This window comes from Dunckerocampus dactyliophorus, chromosome 2 (assembly GCF_027744805.1).
Source record: "Dunckerocampus dactyliophorus isolate RoL2022-P2 chromosome 2, RoL_Ddac_1.1, whole genome shotgun sequence".
NCBI classification, from domain to species: domain Eukaryota; kingdom Metazoa; phylum Chordata; class Actinopteri; order Syngnathiformes; family Syngnathidae; genus Dunckerocampus; species Dunckerocampus dactyliophorus.
The window spans coordinates 11,291,803-11,311,641 of NC_072820.1; the positions used below are offsets into that span (position 1 = coordinate 11,291,803).

The window sequence follows — 19,839 nt, forward strand, 5'->3', positions numbered from 1 at the left end:
CGTGATTTCCGCTTCAATCCATTCAGTGGCGAGTCGAAAAACAGCAGAGAGGGATTTTTTTTTTTTTTTTGAATTTACACCCACAATCCACTGGATGGCGACACAGCCTAACTAATAGCGTCTTTGCAATGAGCGCCCAATCGTGCAAAATGAACGTCATGGAAACTGTCCATCTTGCTAGAATAGGTGCGTGTGTGTGTGTGTGCATTGCTGGGTGAAGTTATTTTGCAAAATAAAGTGTTATTTGCAAAATTGTGCATGTATGCACGGAGCATGCGTGTCTGTGGTTGCAGCGTCAGCGGCGCGTCAGCGGCGCGTAAGCGGCGCGTCACTCCAACATGGCGGCTCTGCTTGGGGGAATGCTGGGAGTTGTAGTTTGATGTTTCTATTGGTCCAGCGTTTGAATCTGACCCCCCCCCTCCCTCTTCCTATTGGATAGCGGTGTTTTGAGAGCATTTCCCAATGCGGCTCGCCTTGGAAAACAAGCTTTTTCTCTGCAAAACAGCTTTTTGTCGATAAAACAGCTTTTTGTCTGCAAGACAGCTTTTTGGCTTTTAAAACCTTGCAAAACGCTTTCTTGCATGCTGCAGAGGCCACACCTGGACCTTCACGAAAGAGAAAGCAGTGTGGACTTTGTGACACACCCACTGAGAGCGTCCAATGTCTGCTCGAAATGCGGCGTATCAGTATGACGAAATCATATGAGGCCGACTTGCATGAATTGTTCGAAAAAAAAAAAAGTTGTTTATTGTTCATGTTCATTCACGTTCAAAAATAAATAAATACAAAAAACTATATATGCATGGATAGGTCTGATGCCACTGAATATTTTGAGTGGTTGAAAGTAAAAAAAATATTCAGAAATTATACACTTCCAAGGGTCTGTCAATATTTGAACAAAAAAACGCGTTATGGGGTAATTAACATAAAATTGCCATTGTCAAAAAAATGTGCATGCCACAAAAAATCTGTTGTTGTGATTTTTTAACATATTCAAGGCCCTAATTATTCATATCAAACATTCCAATTTTAATTAATTTTTTTATATAGATATACACATAATTGTTTTTTGCTGAAAGCACATTATTGCTTTTATTGTACATAGAGGGTATCAAAAATAAATAAATAAATAAAAACTATATATGTATGGATAGGTCTGATGCCACTGAAAATTTTGAGTGGTCGAAAGTAAAAAAGTATTCAGAAATGACTGAGTTATTACATTTTAAAGACAGAGCCAAATTTGGGCAAAAAAATCAGTTGTGGCATATGTGTGAAAAAACTCTTCACGGGTTAAGTTAGTAAACTCTCTACACAATAGATGAGGGAATGCATTTTCTGTCAGGTGGTACAAAAAGGCCCCAATACACATCAGATGAATTTACATGATTCTAATTAAAGGTTAAATACAAAAAGACTAGCTTACTCGACATATTCACAAAAAAACTAATCACGGGCAGAAAATTCACAGAAACACATGGTTAGGAGCCCAGAAAACATTGTAAGCGACACTGCCAGCAGCATCAATAGAGCCTGAGAAAATACAGGAGCTGAAGCATGGATGCTTTGGCTTTGGTGATATGCTTTTACAATTTAACCTGAATATTTTCCATGCCTGCATGCATTGTAGGCAAAATCTAAGCATGTACCTTCTTTAGAAATAGCATTAATCGGATACTTAGTGGAATTAATCTTGCAGCATTGTGTTGCACTTTTTTGTGGTAAACTGTGCCTTTTTGGCATCAGCTCAGATATGGGAGGCAGAGTTATGCAAAAACTGTTTGAAAATAACAGTAAAACGTGTTTTATATGAATTATTCCGCCTACATTATCATTAGTGTTTGTGTAAATAGGCGTCAATAGTACAGCTATAGTACAGCTCGTCTCATGAGACAGCGGTTCAAACCAACTGCATAAACAACACTGCCACCAGGTGGCAGCAGAGGTCTCGCTCAAGTGGCTGCAAAACACCAGTCGCCCATGTGAGGTGAAGAAACATAACTTAAAATAAAACAAGATGTCTTTAAATCCAAAGTGTACATAATAACAAAAAGGCCTTCAACACGTTGTGAATATTCAGATTTCAATGAAAGTGGATGCACTTATTAGTGTTGAGGATACTGGGAAGCTTCCAGAAAGAATCAAGTGAGCACGTAGTCGTGTAAAAAGTGCACAGGTGCATATGGGTTGAAAATCTGGAGTGTGGGAAGTGCAGCCAAATAGCCTTTGGTCCTTTTTCTTTTTTAAAAAAATTAATTAAATCTTCCTTGATAATTTAATATGTTATATTAGACCAAATGGGTTCTAGATAGCGAGACAGGCAGATGTGATATAATGAGATGGGTAGTTTTTCAACAAATATGTCGCTTGTTGGGTTAATAATCCTCTTACATTCCCCGTTTCATCCTGTGCACTGTGTTCACTGTGACAGCGGAACGACCACTTCAACATAGTTGTTGGGGAAGTATCCCGTCTTGCCACGAAGCCTTCCCTCAAACCAGTTCTCATCGATTCGACTGACCAAGGTGATGATGTCGCCCTCGCGAAAGCCCAGCTCACTCTCGTTCTCGGGGTCAAAGTCGTACAGAGCTTTACAGCATGGCTCATCCACTAAAACGTGACAAAGTGGAGCAAAGTGAGGCAGGAGAATATATCGACAGTTTCCCCGACAAGGTAAGTATTGACTAAAATAAGATTTCATTAGAAGGTGTGCGTGACCAGTATGTTTCCATCAGGAGTCTGCAATAGAAAACAGGAGCTGTTTCAACCAACACTGCTGTAAGTGAAACAATGTGAAACTCAACACCTACACCAACATGTTACATAAGGACTTGTTTTGTTATTACTTCCACCAAGGAGGTTATGTATGCATTGGCTTTACAAAAACTACACCAAAGAGGCCTACATCTTTACATAGAAGGAATTAAGTAATCAAATTTGCATAGCACAATGACATCAATGGAAGGAAATTTGCTATGCAGGATGAGATGCTGTATTGTGACACCAAGTTTCATCTAGATGAGATCTAGATTGGCAACAATTACAGTGGACGCATGTGCCTTGGTGGAGGTTTTGCTAATAAGAATGTAATGACAATGCACAGTTAATTTCTGGTGAGGACAATTAAGTGATGAGAAAGCCCAGAACTTTCAGCGAAGAGGCTGTCAGATGCATGCAATGAAAAAACAAGATCTTTGTTGAATTGATGAATTTATGGTCTTGTAAAATCGGAAGAACGAGTGTTGCATTTAAAAGAGTACTTGTATATGTCTATGCAGCCTTAGAAATAGTCACCATTTGACAAGCCACATCCTTTTGCAAGGGCTTTGACAAATTGAATGCAGTTGACCCAACGTTATTGGAATAGCTCCCTCAGACTGGAAAAAACTTTTCTACTTCATAAATATGCAAGAGGGAGCTCAATTAGTAAGTGAAATTCTTGTGTGAACAACACATCATCCTTTTTTGGCGCACTCACACGCTCTGTTCTTGATCGAACCTCTTTGGAAGGACGAACCTGGATGTGGTGGAGGTACTTTGTGTTGCAGAAGGAAAGACTCATCAGTCACATAAAAAAAGAGGCGTAGGCGTATGTATTGCATGTGAGCATATTTACCTGGGGTGTAAGCTGGAGGGCTTGTCACAGCTGATGTGTAACCTCCGTTGGACTGCTCAGTCTCGCCATAGTCAAAGGATGGTCTTGGTTTGGGTTTGTATTCTCGCCTGGGTTGGGACTGACTCTCAGTCACCCTGCATGAAATGTAAACAAGGAGACCGCTGTGAGCATTGGTCATTTATAATCATTCGCACATTTCATACGCCACAAAAAATTCACTTCACGTGTATAACGGCCGAAAAAAGTTAAATCAAAATGAGTGTCAAGAGTGTGATAACCAAATGCAATTAAAAAAAAAATTATATGTGAGCTCCTTTATGTTGTTCACCTCTTGTAAATAGCTGGTAAATGAGAGGAGCCCTGCTAAATTATGTTTAGCAAAACCAGTGTCCAGAAATAGTCACAGGACTGACCTTTTTCTCAGGTTCACAGAAAGGCTCTCCAGAATTTCTGTGGCAGCCTTGTGGTACTGCAGCAGAGACTCTACAAAAAAGGACAGCTGGGTCACCTGCTCCACCTGCAGATTAACAATTACAAAGATTTACACATCTCTGTGAAGCCAAACACTGAAATAGGCATAATACAAACTGTTTTTTCAATTCCATTCTCCAATATGTCAGTTATTCACAAAGGCTTGACTTACAAAGTCTGGAACAAACAAGCTATCCTATCCTCTTCCATACTCCTTAAAGATACAGTTAAGATGCAAGGTGAGTAGTAGCTACAACCAATGTCACACGTGAATTCATACAGCTCTAATCTACACTGGCACACAACAACAGCGTACAGTTGTTATAGTAATGCCACATATTCGCATATTAAAAAAATAAATCAAAACATTACCTTATTTGTGGGGAAAACCCTCAATTTTTGCTTAGAATCTCCATAAATAGGCTGTTTATTGGTACAAAACCCATGTCATTTGCCCTAAATTGGTATAGCTTGTGTTGGACAGACAGTAAACCAATGCAAACTTAGGGTTCCTATGGATTTGACATTTCAAAATTCCATTCCTTTCCCAGACTGAGTAACTTGATGTGTATCATGTAAATAAATTATGAAATTATCATTTGCTTTCATTATTCTGAATATGTACGCCATTATGTCGTTACCAAGAGATTACATATAAAGTAAGATACATTGATACAGATACATTGTCGGACTAGGTCTCATTCTGGTTCGAGTCAAAAACGCAGTGACAGTGCTTCTTGCCCAGCATATGAGACACAACCGCTGCCACCCCCATGTTGGAGATGTCAAAAGATTTAACAGAAAGTCTGCATTTAGCTTTTTGTGTCCATTTGGGATTGTTAGCCAACTCGTCTTTATAATTGGGCTTTTTAAGCCAGTTGTCAGAAAATCTACATTTCCCGATTATGAGTTCTGTCCAAGATGGGGACAATTGAGTGCAGACATCACCAGCAGTAAAACGTGATGACATCTGAGCAGGCGTTATCGTGGGTTGGAAGAGGATAACAGCCCATTCAGCTTGTCAATCTTCCTAAATGTTTTCTGGGATGCGTCGCCTACTGTGTGATCTCATATAAACATCTTAGCTGCCATAGCAAGCGCCTAAGAAAAACAGGTCAGACCATTTCTTTATTTTTTTTTGTCATTCATAATTTTATCTTTTAGAAAACATAACAGTGGTAAGAGTTTTGAAAACATGAATGTTTCCATACCTGACTTTCCATTTTCTATACTTTTCCTGACCTGAAAATTTATAAAATCCATACTTTCGATACTTGCGTAGGAACCCTGCTGATATTTACACCTTTGCTCACACATTATAAACCAACAGGAGCTTATCAAAAGCTAAAAGGCACGTTTCAATTTGACGCAGTCCAGTTGTGCACCACTGAATACCACAAAATTGTTAAATGCACACATCTCTTTAAGTGCCAGTCACAACTGAGTATTATCACCTTTGTACACTGTGATACTCTACGTGTACATAATGTGGATTTCATTGACTGCACTGACCTACTGCATTGTAAACTTGTCAGAGTCACTTAACATTTAAAACATTTGTAAAACAGTTCAATTCAGCCATCAGATAAATGAGATATAACCTACCACAAACAGTAGATTTTGTTTACAAAAATATGTAGAACAGTCGTGCCTTGTTTACCGCGGTTAATTGGTTCCAGACCCGACCGCGATAAGTGAATTACCGTAAAGTAGGATTCAATAAATACACAGAATATTTTCATAATTAAGAGCGTAGAAAACCAGTTTATGACTTTCTAAATACTTCTAAAAATACTTCTACATATATGTTTTCTAAATTTCAATATTATTAGAGCCCTGTAGAAATGAAATAACACCCCATAGTCACCTTTACACTCCTATTATTCTTTGTTTACACCACATTGTACAGGTTATGGGATCACTGCAGGGACATACTGTAAGAGACGGTCACCGCTAGCAGAGCAAGCTACTGAGTTAACTAGTTAGCTTCTCCAATGTAATTGTCCTAAACATAAGAAAGTGTTTCAAATGGAGGGGGGAAGAAGGACAAAAAAGCCACACCTAACACTTCCACACAGGATGGGAGGAGAACTTTTTTCATCATATTTGACTTGCCATGGCTGACTCCATGCAGTGCGAAGGTAATGTAATATAACGTCTCATCAATGTAACAATACTGACGCCTCGTGACCAGAATACTACATTTAACCTGTCTTTCAATATATTTTCATTAATAATAAGCCATAGTCAACCATGAAACTTTGATCGTTAATTAATTAATTAACTTGTGAAAAAACGCGATGCAGTGAGGGAGCGATGTTCGAACCGCAATCCGGCAAGGGACGATTGTACTCATACAACATGCTCCTTTCAACCTTGTGAAAACACCATATGTGCAACCATAAGTCAGTCAACTGGCCACTCACATCAGTCTCCAGCAGATTGTGCATAGAACTCTCAGCCATCTCTTTGGACTCGTGGAACTTCTCCAAGGCCTGCCTGATTTCTTCATCTTGTATTTTACCCTGGCGTTTCTTTTTATAATCATAGTCCAAGCGGCGGCCCTCCAGTTTCTTCAGTTTTTGCTGATGGTGTAAAAAGATTAGAAATTGTGAGTGATGAAAACTTAATTTCAGCTTCACATGTTCACATTATGACCACTCGTTCATTTTGTTCAGTGTTCATTTTGTATAAAAACCTTCCACCTCAAGGCTGCAAAGCATTTTCTTATGCTACTGTAGCACACAGCTTTGACATGCATCACCATGCTTACCCGGGGTTGAAGGTTGAATTGAAGCAACTGAATTTTACTGAAGAAGTTTATCTTCCGTCAAAAAAGGCTTCAGTTTAGGACTGGGCGATATATAGATATTATTAATATTTCTTTTAAGCACAATATTATATTATATTTTACTTCTTCTATAATTCAAAAAGAGAACGGTCTATTTTATTTTAGTGGCTATTTTTATGCTGTATAACATTTTTAAATGTGTATCTTGCATGGAGCTTTACAATTTAAAAACAATTTCATGCTAAGTAATTGTTTTAATAACAACTTGACACAAATATTTGGCTTTGACTTTGTAGGAAAAATATTGGGAATATAAATATTCAACCTAAATATATATCAGCATGTGAGGTTTGGTCCATATCGCCCAGCCCTATTTCAGTTGTAAAATTTTTGGTGTAGAGTTTCCCTATTGATGCTTCTAGTGAACCAGCCACGCCGTGACACAATAACTACAACATGTATAGTGTGACCAACCCCAGGAGACACACCGACCAGGACAGCAAAACTCCACACCTAAAATTTTTGAACTGAAGAAGCCTTTTGGACAAAAAACCTCTTCAACAAACAAGAAGAGTCCAGTTGCCTCTATTCGACCTTTACGGCTTACCATGACCTGGGTGACTGAGAATCCACACAAACATCAGCATGCTTACTCCTCTTCTGCTTGTACCTGGATATCCTTAATGTCCTTCTCAACCACTTCTTGCATCGGATCAATGACATTCTGCTTAACATCAACATCCAATCTGCTCTTGACCACAGCCAGTTCCTTCATTGACTCGCCAATCTCAATGAGAGCACCACCTGCAGGAGACATATTCAAAATATGATCTTCATTAAGGGCTGGTTACTGTACGTTATGTAAATAATAATTAGCATCCCGACAAGAAAGGTGACATTAAGAACAATGTACAAATATAAAACAAATTCATGTCTACCCACAGGACAAACACTCATGCGCAATCACATTTCTGTTTTGCTGCATTACAACTTGAGATGCTTGATATTGCTTTTCTTACCGATATGCTGATATTATCCAGCACTTAATTACCAATACAGATATCAACCTATACAGATATTGGCAGCAACTCTTCCCTCAAACTAATGCCAGGTCGTATATCATGTAATGAATGAACACATTAAGCTTCTTTTACCGTGATGCCACAAGATGCATTTCCCAAATTTTGTCCAAAATAAGATAAGTACTGCAATATGCAATGTAAGTTATAGAAAAAGTGCCATATTTTGTCTCAACAAAATAGTCATGACCAATAGTCAACTATTAATACAGGTACATGCCGTCGTACTAGGAAGAGCAATGACACAATTTGGAAAGCTGCACATTTCTATGTGGCACAAACATCTGTATAAGAACAAAGTGAAGCTCAAAGTACAAACGCTGGACTATACAAGCCATGAAATTTAGGGCTGTCAAATGATTAAAAAGTTCTATCAAATTATCACAGTTTTCAAATGAATTAATCCTGATTAATCACCATTTGCAACTATGTGTGAAATATGACAATTTTTACTGTATTTTATGAACAAAAAGATAAATGACAGGACACATATATATTTGAATGTATTAACAGCTCCAAATGAACTGAAATTTTAACTCAAGCTAAAAGACAGCACACACGTCTGAAAATGTATTTACCTAACACTAGTCTCTTTAATATTATCACAACATTTGAGTCACACTTTAACCGTGTTATTACGAACTATGAAGAGTTGCGTTCAAAGACACCACGTGACTTAAGGTTGAATTCACATGTTTTGAGTGTAGATGTATTTTCTGGGATTTCTGAGCATACTTAAATGCATCAAATTGTAATTGTGCAGTAAGAGTGACGTTAGTGAGTGATAAGAATGTCTATTTATTGTTTTTCTTTGTCTTTCTGTTTATTTAGACTACAAATACACGCATAATAAAAGACGTTGTGATTTTTAGAGTGTCTGTGAATGCATCCCACGGCTGTTTAATGACAATGAGGAAGTGTTGTTCCAAGGAGGACTAGAGACGTGTTTTTGAGTTAGAGATTCATATACAGCAGGGGTCGGGAACCTTTTTGGCTAAGAGAGCCATGAAAGGCACATTTTTTAAAAATGTATTTCCGTGAGAGCCATATTATGTTTTTTTTTAACATTGAAAACAACTAAATGCGTGCATTTTAAGCTAGACCAACAATTTTAGAATAAGTCTCTGAATTTATTCTTTTTATTAACATTATTATACTGAAGCTAATCAGTAATAAATAAAATACTCCTTCTGGTGGCTTCTGGTGCTGCATGGTTTTGCAATGTACTCCGTATCTTTCTTTCTTTTCACCATCTTCTTTGTCGAAAGGCTGTGCAGAATTAGCTAGCTGACTATTTAATTAAAGGAGGGAAGATTACTTCTTGACATCTCAATAACCCAGGTAGGCTACCGCTTTATCCAGTAATAATAAGGTTTTGGTGTCTGACCCAGAAAATATCGGAAGGACAGCTGGCATTGGCTCTGGCCACCCGCATTGCAGTAGAAATTGGATGGATGGATTAAAACGCATAAGAAAGTTTTATATTGTGAACATTATTTTTTTACACTGTGATTTCTGTAATGTTTTACTCTAAAATGCCAGCCAAAAAAAAATGTTAATAAATTTGATCATGTTAAGACATGTTTGGGAGCCAGATGCAGTCATCAAAAGAGCCACGTCTGGCTCCCGAGCCACAGGTTCCCTACCCCTGATATACAGTATGGTGTTGGAATTGCACTTCTGTGTTCAGGTCAGAATAAGGTTATTAAAGAGCGTCAGACTCTGTGTGACTGTGTGGGGACCACCTACATACTGAGCTAGCAAGTTTTGTTTCTCTGTGAAGCATGATGCAGTCTGATGAGGTCTTGATATTAATATCGGCAGAAAAAACAATACTGATATGATCACATAGCTAATATTTATGCCAATATCATCCCCAATGTTAACCTTAAAATAATGATGTATTTCTTTACCAAAGTTGTTGTTGTTGCCCATGTATTGTCCATATTTCATCATGACGTCGCCTAGCACGCCCTCAGGCTGCTGATAGCCAGGATTATCGTTCACCTGCCCGCGTAATTTAGACACCTTGTTGAGCATGACCAGTTTAGCTCTGGTGGCTGGGTTGGGTTGGAGGTAGTCTGCTGTTTTGTTGACTACTTCAATGAAGGCTTTGCTGGTAACATCTGCTCTCTGAAGGCACAGTTTAGGAAGACAAAGCATTGAAACATGTCCATGGATAATATTCAATCACACGTTTATCTTAAAATGCATGCAGTACCCTTTCAAGGTCCTTGAAGTCTTCATCCAGCTTGGTTCCCTCAGCACCGCCAACCTTCTCGCTCACCATCTGAGAACATAAAGAAGACAAACTGTAAGCTTGTTGAGTTCTTCCACAAGTAGTACTGAAAATGCTAAACTTGCTGTTCCTCATGAGATATAAAGTGGAACCTCTACAGTTGAAATAGGTCCTACAATTTAGAGTTGAACCCAAAGTAACATATCAAATCTCATGTGCTTTGCTTTTTTCTGTGTCTTTTTATGCTACTACAACAAGAAAAACAAGAAACAAGACAAGGGAAAAAGTGATGACAACCATGAAATCTGAACTGGAACTTGTAGTTGTAGTAAAGTGACGAAACAGTACACAGTCCTGCCACAGTGCTTACACCCAATTGCAAGCACTAGCTGTCTCTTTTCTTCCTCCTTTTAAGCACTGCACCGTGCACTGATGAGGCGTTCAAGGACGCTGCGTATTTTTGAGTGTTTGAGGAATCTGTGTTGTTATTTTTTTTATTTAGGATGCCTGCAAAAAAAGTTGCAAGTGCCAAAACTTTGATAAAGAAGGTGAGAAACACTACTGAATTCAAGAAAGAACTCGTAGCAAAGTACAAAGATAGCGTCTGTTACAATATGTTTGTAGATCTTGAACCACTCAAAACACTAGCCAGAAACCTGAAAAAAAAAACTGCGGGAAAGAGGAAGAGATGTGTGTGCAAGCTGAGCTGCATACTGTGTTGGAACTGAGTACTACTGTTGGCTTTAAGGTTGGCAATAAAACTTAAGAGTGTCAGTCTCTGTGTGACTAGTAGGACACTACAGCACTTTGCAACACAAACATCAATGAATGGGACTTTGACATGTGGCTACCAACACCATCGTATAATGTCAACATCTTACTTTTAACTTTTAAATGCTGTTTGCATTGATGGACAACGGGATGCACATGCAGGTGAATAGCAGCAGCAGCAAAGATGATGGGCAATTCCGGCTTGCTTTGCGGCGTTGACTGAAATGAAGTGAACTCTGTATAGTACTTGCAAGGAGTGGCAGCTGCAGGAGGCAATTATAAAAGGAAGGGCTCTGATTTGCTGACAGGTTGTCACTCCATTTATGCGCTGTGGCAACTCAAAACCGAAAGCGCAAAATGCAAGAAAATGTGTACCTACAGAGCAGCGAAGCATAATTAAGGGTTAAAATGCATGCTGAGTACGAAACATGTATGTGTTAGTACAGGGGTCGGGAACCTTTTTGGCTAAGAGAGCCATGAAAGGCACATTTTTTAAAAATGTATTTCCGTGAGAGCCATATTATGTTTTTTTTTAACATTGAAAACAACTAAATGCGTGCATTTTAAGCTAGACCAACAATTTTAGAATAAGTCTCTGAATTTATTCTTTTTATTAACATTATTATACTGAAGCTAATCAGTAATAAATAAAATACTCCTTCTGGTGGCTTCTGGTGCTGCATGGTTTTGCAATGTACTCCGTATCTTTCTTTCTTTTCACCATCTTCTTTGTCGAAAGGCTGTGCAGAATTAGCTAGCTGACTATTTAATTAAAGGAGGGAAGATTACTTCTTGACATCTCAATAACCCAGGTAGGCTACCGCTTTATCCAGTAATAATAAGGTTTTGGTGTCTGACCCAGAAAATATCGGAAGGACAGCTGGCATTGGCTCTGGCCACCCGCATTGCAGTAGAAATTGGATGGATGGATTAAAACGCATAAGAAAGTTTTATATTGTGAACATTATTTTTTTACACTGTGATTTCTGTAATGTTTTACTCTAAAATGCCAGCCAAAAAAAAAATGTTAATAAATTTGATCATGTTAAGACATGTTTGGGAGCCAGATGCAGTCATCAAAAGAGCCACGTCTGGCTCCCGAGCCACAGGTTCCCTACCCCTGTGTTAGTAGCTCTGTGATTGTAACATAAAGTTTCCTGAGTTAACACAGGTTAACGGAGACACATGACAGATAGTGAATCGGGCCAATGTGATTGATTGTACCTGTTGCTGAATTTACAAGAAAGTGATCTGTTGTAGGGCTGCAACTCGGGATTGCCCCGATCTGATCTTCAGAATCCGGATCGCTGCCGACCCACTGTATTTTGAAGATCGGATAATATCGGCTTCCGCCATGAGATCGGGTTGCTTGGAGATTGGTTGCTTTATTTTTAATGTTTTGAAGAGCTATTTTCAGAACCATATTCAATTCCACAAATTCATGTTTGTAACAAAAGCTTAATATTAAAAAAAAAAATCGATCGATACTGGATCGGATCGGCAAGTCTATTAAAAAAAATCGGATCGGAAGCCAAAAAATGTGCATCGGGACATCCCTAGCTGCAACTAATGATTATTTTAAATAATTGATTAATCAATGATTCAGATTAAAAAAAACACTTTTAATTTCCGCCTCTTACCAGCAATCCTTTTAACAATGCATAAATGGATTTTTTCCCTCCCCAAAATCATAGCAAAGAGGGCGAGGAAGAGGAATGTCTCCAACACCAAAATTGAAGTAGAGATGTATAAACAATCAACTGACAAACATCACAGCACTCGACTGCAAATCAACGAGTCACTGTCACAGACTGCTACATGTGCATCACCAATAAATCAACAAGAAATAACAAATAAATAAACTTTAGGGGCAGGCTTTGCGTTTGGCATCGGCTAGTCTGCTCTGGGAGGAGGGGCGGTGCCTTGTTTGATATGTTAGTGAAGTTGTGAAGCATGTATAATATGACGTGGCCTGCGCTGGACAGGCACAGCCATAGCTACTTGTAGTTTCACTGTTCTACCACTAGATTTAGTGTGTACACATTGTCCTACGCAAAAGTAAAAGTGTCTCAATCCCATGCTTTGCGTGGGAATGGTCTTGCGCACGCTCTACACCCACATCTCACAGTGGTTTGCTTGGCAAAATATCAGAAAGAGGCAAAAATCTCGATTGCTCTTTTCCAAAGTGTTAGAATAATGTACATACATGTTATCGTATATTTGCGCCATCTTCCTTTTTAGCCAGTATACAGTTGCTGAACTGTTATAATCTTGTGCTGTATGCGTGAGCTTGAACAGGATGACTCAAGGACGTTGGAGAAGAAAAACAAGAGAACATCAACGATTTGCTTAACTTATCATGCTTTGTTATGTCTTTTATTGTGTAGTCTTAACCATAGCACATTGCAGCTGTAGCCCCCCACCCTTTAGAGTTGCAATGCCCCATGTAACTAGGAAACTCCCTAAGGAAAATAAAAAGGGAGGAGACGGAGAGTGTCTTCAGAGCGGCAGAAGGTTGTATGCTGAGTACATTTCTTCCATTCTCCTCGCGAGTAAAAAGCAATCTCGTGCTGTCTTCTTTCTTCTTTCTCATTGTGCTTTGAATGTTTTAGGTTGTTTGAACCTGACAAAGCTGATGTGTGTGACTACATTGTTTTGCTTGAAACAAAAAGATAATAAGTCGGCTTTCATGGATGACTAAGGAAATAAAAAAATTGTCACATTTGAGATGCTGAAATCAGGATATTTACATTTTTAAATGAAACGATTAATCGATTACCAAAATAGTTATTTGTATAATCGATAAATCATCGATTCATTGATTAAGCTCTAATCTGTTGTGTCCAGTGCGGTTAGCCTGCAACGGCAATATTTTTAGTTAACGCAGCATTTTACTGTTGACCGGCAATTTGTGTTTGGTCTGTGTTTCGATATATTGAAACCACGGCCGTGGGCTGTGTTGCCAAAAATCCAGCAACTTCACCGCCACCGTTGCAGCATAGATAGCACCGATGTTAGCTGCCTTGTTATCATGCAATAGCACGGCTATGTTTGTCATTCAACATAATGCTCATGTCGTGGGTCACCAATGTACAGTAGATATGTGTTTTAAATGTGGCAGGAGTCGAGTATGAGTGCAATCTACAGCTTTACTCTCCACTTAGCAAGTAAACACCACCACCATAGCAACAACTCAATTGCTGCAACAAACACACAACCTGGAACGGGAAGCAAAAGGTACCAAAGTTACTTTTTCAAACATTTTTTTTGTATTTTGTTTTTTAACTTGACACAATTAAGGACTTTTTGCACTATAGTCGTCTCAACATTACAACATCAAAAATAATTAATAAATGATCTCTGTTTCATGGTTGACTATGGCCTATTAGTTGTTTTTTTAATGCATATTTAAGCAAATTTTACATTTTTTTTTTCAAGCATACAAATGACTAAATGCACTAAAAGACAAACACAGTATGTGCCATTAAGACCACAACTTGTGAATGCAGTATTCTACATTGGTCATTAGGTGTCAGTTATTTTTCTGTTAGACCACCACCAAGCACCAGAATTGAACAAACAGATTTTATTGCGTGTTTAAATTATCGCATAACAGGCAACAATAACATAATAACAATCATAATACTCATAATAAAAACACGGGCTACTGTTGCGGCCATAGCCCACATCAAGCTACAAATAAATTCTGAACCTGACATCACTTCCTGTCCACCATCCATTCTGCTCCCCTACAAGGTAAACTGTCTTAAATGGCTTATTTTCTCCGATTATATCTACTACATTGGTAATACAAATGTAAAGGGGACTATATTGGTGCTATTTCATGTCTAGATGGTTGTAATAATGTAAAAAAAAATTAAACAGTAAACAGGTTTTCTATGCCATAACTTCTGAAATATTCCATTCATAAAGAAGGAAACCTACTTTGTGAAATTCACTTATTGCGGTTGAGTCTGGAATCAACTAACTGCGGATTACTGTACTTTTAAGTTAAACTAAAACAGTACAAAGTTACTGTAGCTCTTATAGTTTTTCAGTTATGATAACAGCTGCCGGTCAAGGACTTTAAAGAATGTACATGAATGTTGCTTGCTAGTAAATACATTTGGAAGCAATTATTTCCGTTTGTTTTCATTCGTCATCAAAGTAATAGCTCTTAATGTTTGATGGGATCATGTAATTTTTTCTGTCATGTTTGTTTGAATCAAATCGAAATCGCAATATCTGCCTGAAAAATCGCAATTACATTTTTTCCTAAACTTGTTCAGCCCTGGCTCTAAACATCCTCTCTTTAAAGGTATGTTTGTAACATACTAGAATGAAACAGTGTCCATGTAGCTTCCCTCCCCTTCTACTCCCTCTACTCATCACCGTGTTCATCAACAAGTCTTTAATAAAAGGTAAAAGCCATGTTAAATGTTAATTTATTTATTTCATTTATCATTTATATGTATTTCACTTTGTTTTTTGCATGTAAAAAACTTTATCCTCTATAAAATGTCCTTTGTGTTAATGTTTTTAGGTGTCTGGAGTGGATTAATTGGATTTACATCCATGTATTATATTGATAGATTTTACTCAGACACATCCTTATCATGTCACTGCAAGTCACGCACACGTCTGGGTACAACTTCCATCCACCCATCCATCTTGATGAGACTGAGGTGGAGAGGGAGAAAACCTTCAAGTTCCTTGGCACACACATCAGCGAGGACCTCACCTGGTCTCACAACACCCAACAAATTATGAAGAAGTCCCAAAGGAGACTGTACTTCCTGAGAAGACTGAGGAAATTTGGCATGTCCACCACAATCCTGAGTTGCTATCGAAAGTGTCCTTACCGCCTCCATCACTGTTTGGTACGGTAACTGTACAACACGTGATAGGAAGGCACTCCAGCGGGTGATCAAGACCTCACAGAACATTGTTGGGGCAGCCCTCCCCTCACTGCAAGACATTTATAAAACTAGAGTCCTACGAAGAACACACAACCTCATCAAGGACAGCACACATCCACAACACTCATTATTCACACTCCTACCATCAGGCAGACGCTACAGGAGTTTGAAGTCCAGGACCACAAGGCTGGCAAACAGCTTTTACCCACAGGCCATCAGGCTTCTCAACGAAGCACTCACACACGCCGCACGCAACACAAGCACACACTCATAGCACTTATTTATTTATTTGTATTATTTATTTGTATTAATGTCTCTTCTGTTTTTGTTGCTTAATTTATTGGTATATATGTTTATGTGTTTATGTTTCTTATGTTCTTATTCTTTCTTGTGTTTTCTTTCTTTTCTTGGGAGAATGAACAGAATAAGATTTTCATTGCATGGTATAACTGCTGTTTTACCATGCACATGACAATAAAACTCTCTTGAATCTCTTGAATCTTCTACCGCTTATCCGAGATCGGGTCGCGGGGGCAGCAGCCTAAGCAGGGAGGCCCCGATTTTCCTCTCCCCAGCCACTTCGTCCAGCTCCTCCCGGCGGATTCCCAGGCCAGTTGGGAGGTATAGTCTCTGCAACGTGTCCTGGGTCTTCCCCGAGGCTTTCTACCGGTCGGACTTGCCCTGAACACCTCCCTAGGTACAACTTGCTTTTCTTAATTTCTTTGAACCACTCTTCTCTTGACGCTTGCATGTATGGCTGATTTGCTATTCTTGAATGACGTGCATACCATGAAAATTCCTGTTTACCAATATGAGCTGATGTAACCTTGATAGTTAAAGTTTGGTTAATGACTACGGGTGTCACAAGATCTCGTGAGATGAAAACGGGACAAGATTTCTCATTCAGAAAAAAACTGCCTCATAGACACTCAGGCTGGGATGAAAATAAATTAATTAACTCATTGACTGCCAGCCATGGTCAGAGCAGAGAGCTCCATACAGCCAGTTTTTGGGCATTTTTGCTGAACTTTCAAGACCCACAGAACATTGAGCTTCAGGACAACATAAACATTGAAACTATCTAAAGAAACTTTAGACTCTCTTCTTTCATCAGAAAAAAAGTTTGTTTCTAGCCTTTTTGGGTCTTTGTTTGGATATTGGCGGTAGAACACAGGGTAGTTTCAGCAAAACGACCTGAGAAAATGGGCTTTTTTCTGCAGAGAAGCAAATTCAAGCAGAGTGGCGCTGGGGTCTGCTGGATGTGGGGATAAAGACCCTGCTGCACCTGTCACCTACATCACCCATGTGTCCTATATATTTCGCAATCGCGTAACTACCATAGGCAGATCCACTGTCAGACAAGCTCTGTGACATTGTTAGCTGCCTGTATTTCTTGTCTCAGCTCGATTTCTGCATGTGTTTCGCCATTTTCCTCTCTCAACCCACAATACATCTTCTTCATAGACAATCTGTCACTGCCGGTTGGAGGAAAAGAGAACTGTTGCCCCCAGGAATTCATACACAAGATGAATAAGACTTTGATCTGTAGCTCCCGCGAAAAAAGTAAAAAAGTACTTTTTGAAAAGACGTCAAGAAATGTTTTTGGCAGTGAACGAGTTAATCATACAATAATTTTAAATGAAATCAATGTTTTTTCTGGCCTGGATACACTGACATGTGCATGCGTGTCTGGTTTCCTCACCTCTCGCCTCCAAACAGGCAGGAAGAGAGTTCACTCTGTGCATTGGTTTCAGCACTCTGGTGTGTTTGTTTCATAGAACAATGACATGAACGGAGTGAGTCTTTTTATCAGTCATACAGTCTTTGTCTCGGTGGGTCTCGTGTAATGTCTCGTCTCGTGACACCCCTATTAATGACTCAACTGTGGGGGGGAAAAAAGACGCGTTATCTAGGCTTACAATACTGACTTTCAATATTTTCCCTTATCACAACTTTTTGACCTAGCCCGAAATGAAACGTGATCATGATAGCTTTCCTTGGGGTAAGAAAAGGAATCAGACATCATGACTGGTCAGAATTCTGCTCCACATTTCCATTAAACTTTGCTTTAAACATTGCAATATATTTTTAAAAAGATTGTTAAATGTCATTAAATGTCATGTCATTTACATGTCTAAAAATACATTTGGCTTCTTAACCAGAAGCATGCATTTTTGAAGAACGTCATTGAGAGCGGAACACTGACAATAAGTTCAACTGGTGGAATGACATTACACAGGCATGTTGAGGCTTCTGTTGTTCAGTGCTGTGACTATTGGTCCTGGTTTGGTTTTATTTCTGACAAAGCATATGCCCACTGGACTGTGAGACAGGTCTGGGTGGAATATTGACATAAGTAAGATTCCAAGTTGCCATAATGCAAGACACTCCCACTCCCAAGTTCTGTGCTTCTCCAATCACATTTTGTTTCCGCCAAAGCAGCCACTTGCAAAACAACATCACGGGATACTGGTTTTGCCAGTTATGTCATGTTTTTGTTTCTAATAGCAAGGAACAGCAACACAAACCTGACACAATTGAGTGTTTAAAATGCCGTGAGATATTTGTTGGACATTGATTTCAGGCAATTGCTTACATATTTTATCTAGAATGATGTTATCAATCCTAGTGAGAAACAAGGTCAAAACACTCATATACGGCAGTGAATGCTTTTCTTGAATTAATCTGACTAAATACCAATTATCCCCCGTCTACTTTGGACAAATTTTGGACAGATGGTCAAGTATTCTGCTAAATCTCTTTAGCATCTGTTCTCAGAATAAGCGTTTTTTCATCTCAAATCTAATAGAATTTGTCTTGGCATAAGATTAGAAGGTACCATTATCATCACCATTCTAACACATGGACATCATCTAGTTTCAGCGTGAGTCAACATAATGTCACATGAATTCACAATGACCATTTGCTCTCAATACTAAAGGTGAACAAAATAAGTACGAAGGAATCGGAAAAAGAAACATCCTTTAAAATTCACAAGAGTAAGTATACACAATTAGCCACCAAAAGTTGCGAGTCCCAACGTTGACAGCCCAAAATTGAAGTGCAGTCTCCTAGCTTGAATAATTAATTTATCGTTTAAGCCAAACAACTTAGCAAACATGTTATAATGTCATTAACTTGTGAATTTCTTCTATTATAAACTTGCCTCAAGATAGCTCAGTTTTCCTCAGCAGCTAGCTTGAGGGTACCATAGACTTACCATCAAAATGACTGCAGTGCTAACAAGCTAGCTAGCTAGTTGGTAGTTAGCGGCTAATTAAAGTTAGAAAAGTCGCGCTTTTACCTGACTGGCTTTGTAAAATTGCTTCCTAATTCCAGCGACGGACATATTGCACAGTCTTTTTTTTCCACAGGAGAAAATGTGTAAGAAGCGAAGAGCCTGTGGGGAGCGCTCCAAACAGGACCGAGCGAGCAAGCGAGTAGTACCACGTCTTCAAACTTTTGACGCAGCTGTGGAACTTCCTTGGCGACCACAGCTTCCTGGCACCGGCTTGCTGTGGGAGGCTCCACGGCCCAGAAGTGGGTCACAAGTTGCTCGACATACCGGTTCGTCTTTCCACAATTCAACAAGCTAAAATGGCTTTATTCATAGTGCATTCACTTTACCTAAGTTACTATAAACTAAATTAAGAATTCATTTGTACGCTCAACCTTATCACCGAATCAGAACCCTGTTTTGACAAATGGCACACAGGCATCAGCTACAGACAACCAAAACACAGTATACTCAACCAAACTATAACGCAGCACGATTTTTTCTTCCATTTTTCATGATCTGATATCAAAGATCTAAAACATTTTTATGGAATCAAAAGGCCTGCATAAAGACTGCATAATTAATTTATCTCATAGGTGTGGCATATCAAGCATGATTATTGCACAGGTGTGACTTTGGTTGGCAACAAAAGATCGACGTCGATCGATATAGATAT

At 38.8% G+C, this 19,839-nt stretch overlaps 1 protein-coding gene across 2 annotated transcripts; it reads right to left on the reverse strand.

Moving 5' to 3' along the window:
- Nucleotides 1-437: 437 nt before the first annotated feature.
- LOC129177184 (endophilin-A2-like) lies at nucleotides 438-19,370 on the reverse strand. Of its 2 annotated transcripts, XM_054768022.1 has the most exons (9): nucleotides 19,191-19,370; nucleotides 10,179-10,247; nucleotides 9,871-10,090; nucleotides 7,549-7,682; nucleotides 6,514-6,672; nucleotides 4,030-4,133; nucleotides 3,617-3,750; nucleotides 3,479-3,535; nucleotides 438-2,610 (listed from the first exon to the last, which is right to left on the reverse strand). In XM_054768022.1, exons 1-9 carry the CDS (start codon nucleotides 19,233-19,235, stop codon nucleotides 2,420-2,422), a joined length of 1,113 nt encoding a protein of 370 aa, XP_054623997.1. In that variant the 5' UTR covers nucleotides 19,236-19,370; the 3' UTR covers nucleotides 438-2,419. The 2 variants fall into 2 exon arrangements, with proteins under 2 accessions (XP_054623997.1, XP_054623998.1); XM_054768023.1 differs by lacking the exon at nucleotides 3,479-3,535 and having other exon boundaries at nucleotides 451-2,610.
- Nucleotides 19,371-19,839: the final 469 nt, after the last annotated feature.

What these genes read in the sequence shown, in the direction of transcription:
- LOC129177184 (XM_054768022.1), bottom strand. Translation starts at nt 19,235, where the DNA reads ATGTCCGTCGCTGGAATTAGGAAGCAATTTTACAAAGCCAGTCAG. An exon ending in GGGCAACAACAACAACTTTG is followed by an intron (nt 7,683 to 9,870) that starts GTAAAGAAATAC and finishes TGTCTCCTGCAG; the next exon opens with GTGGTGCTCTCATTGAGATT. An exon ending in TTCGATCAAGAACAGAGCGT is followed by an intron (nt 2,611 to 3,478) that starts GTGAGTGCGCCA and finishes GTCACGTTTTAG; the next exon opens with TGGATGAGCCATGCTGTAAA.